The sequence below is a fragment of the Tremella mesenterica genome, assembly GCF_000271645.1.
Source record: "Tremella mesenterica DSM 1558 unplaced genomic scaffold TREMEscaffold_2, whole genome shotgun sequence".
Lineage (NCBI taxonomy): Eukaryota > Fungi > Basidiomycota > Tremellomycetes > Tremellales > Tremellaceae > Tremella > Tremella mesenterica.
In genome coordinates, this window is record NW_006711226.1 from 832,059 (window position 1) to 833,434 (window position 1,376).

The following is a 1,376-nucleotide window of genomic DNA, read 5'->3' on the forward strand; positions in this document are numbered from 1 at the left end:
AGGAACAGCCGGGAGACGTGATGGGCCGGCCACAGGAGCGAAGGGCGACGGCGACGGAGGCGACGGGCGGAGGTCCGGCGAAGTACGGCGAACCGACCGGAGAGACGAAGACGGTACCCGCGAACGGGGGACAGACGCTGGAGTCTGGGGAGGGGGGAGAGGAGAAGCGTCGAAGGGACGGGGCGGGATGTCCCGGGCAGAGGAAACGGGACAGAAGGAGCAGGGGCCAGACGTGCATGAAGCACAACGGAGGGCCTTGTTGTGTGGCCTGACTGCCTTGAGGCAGGGCCAGTTTGGACGATTATACGTGATAATCTCACGTCTACTAATTAGCAGGAGTAACTTCGGCGTAGTACGAATAGGTGGACTCACCGGCAACGATCACACGCTTCGTCAACACCAACCGCGATCCAACGACCAGGCTCGGACTTCATCTTCTCCCACAAGTACTCTTCTTCCCGCAGTGATCTCTTCACCCGTTTGGGCGAAGGCTCCCCTCTGGGAGAAGGGGGGGGAGCAGCGACGGGGGCGGCGGGAGCAGGACCGGCGGCGGCAGCAGGAGCGATGGCGGCGGCAGCAGCGGCGGCAGCGGCAATGGCGTTGGGGGGGGGGAGAACCCCGGAAGAGGAAGAAGGAGAGGAAGAAGAAGAAGAGGAAGAAGAAGAAGAGGAAGAAGAAGAAGAGGAGAGGGAACGGCGTCGTTTCTGGCCCACAATTTGAGCAGGGGGAGGGGCAGGAGCGGCTGCGAGTTAGCAATGTCTTGGAGAGCTAAAGAACAGATAAACAAGGCCAAGTTCGGCGAAGGTGTGAGAGGTTGGACGAAGAACTCACGCTCAGGACTATCTACGTTGTTGTCCTCTGCACTAACCGCCACCATATCATCATGGGGAGTGTTCCTCTAACTCGGTTTCACCCTCCGACACGATTCTATCATCCTCATCACTATAATCACCCCCTTTTCCTTCGAAGTCTGACTGATCGTCCGACTCCGAACCACTGAGCGACTCCTGGTCGGAGGAGGACGGAGACTCACCAGGACGAAAGGCGGGCGTCCTGCGGCGAGGGCTGGCGGCAGGAGGGGAAGCAGAGCGAGAACTAGGAGGAGGAGAAGCAGAGGGAGAACCAGCGGGAGGACCGACGGGAGGAGAAGCGGAGCGAGGAGGCGGGACATCGCCAGACGGCTCCCCCAAAGAGAGGGTGCCGAGGCCGAGGGAGGAGACTTGGCGAGATCTGTCGCCGAAAGAAACTGAACATCAGCCAAGTCCGGCGAAGTAAGGTAAGTGTCGAGGATAACTCACGAGCAGACGACACCATACCACCAAAGGTTCCTCATGGCGGCGAATGGTTAGAGGTGGGAGTAGGAGGGGCCATGACGT

At 60.2% G+C, this 1,376-nt stretch overlaps 1 protein-coding gene across 1 annotated transcript; it reads right to left on the reverse strand.

The window, feature by feature from the left end:
* Nucleotides 1–368: 368 nt before the first annotated feature.
* TREMEDRAFT_60130 (uncharacterized protein) lies at nt 369–1,171 on the reverse strand (the record flags this gene model as incomplete). The annotated part of the gene is made up of 3 exons (XM_007002659.1): nt 369–742; nt 832–898; nt 1,034–1,171. The coding sequence occupies 3 exons, from the start codon at nt 1,169–1,171 to the stop codon at nt 369–371; spliced, it is 579 nt and encodes a 192-aa protein (XP_007002721.1).
* Nucleotides 1,172–1,376: the final 205 nt, after the last annotated feature.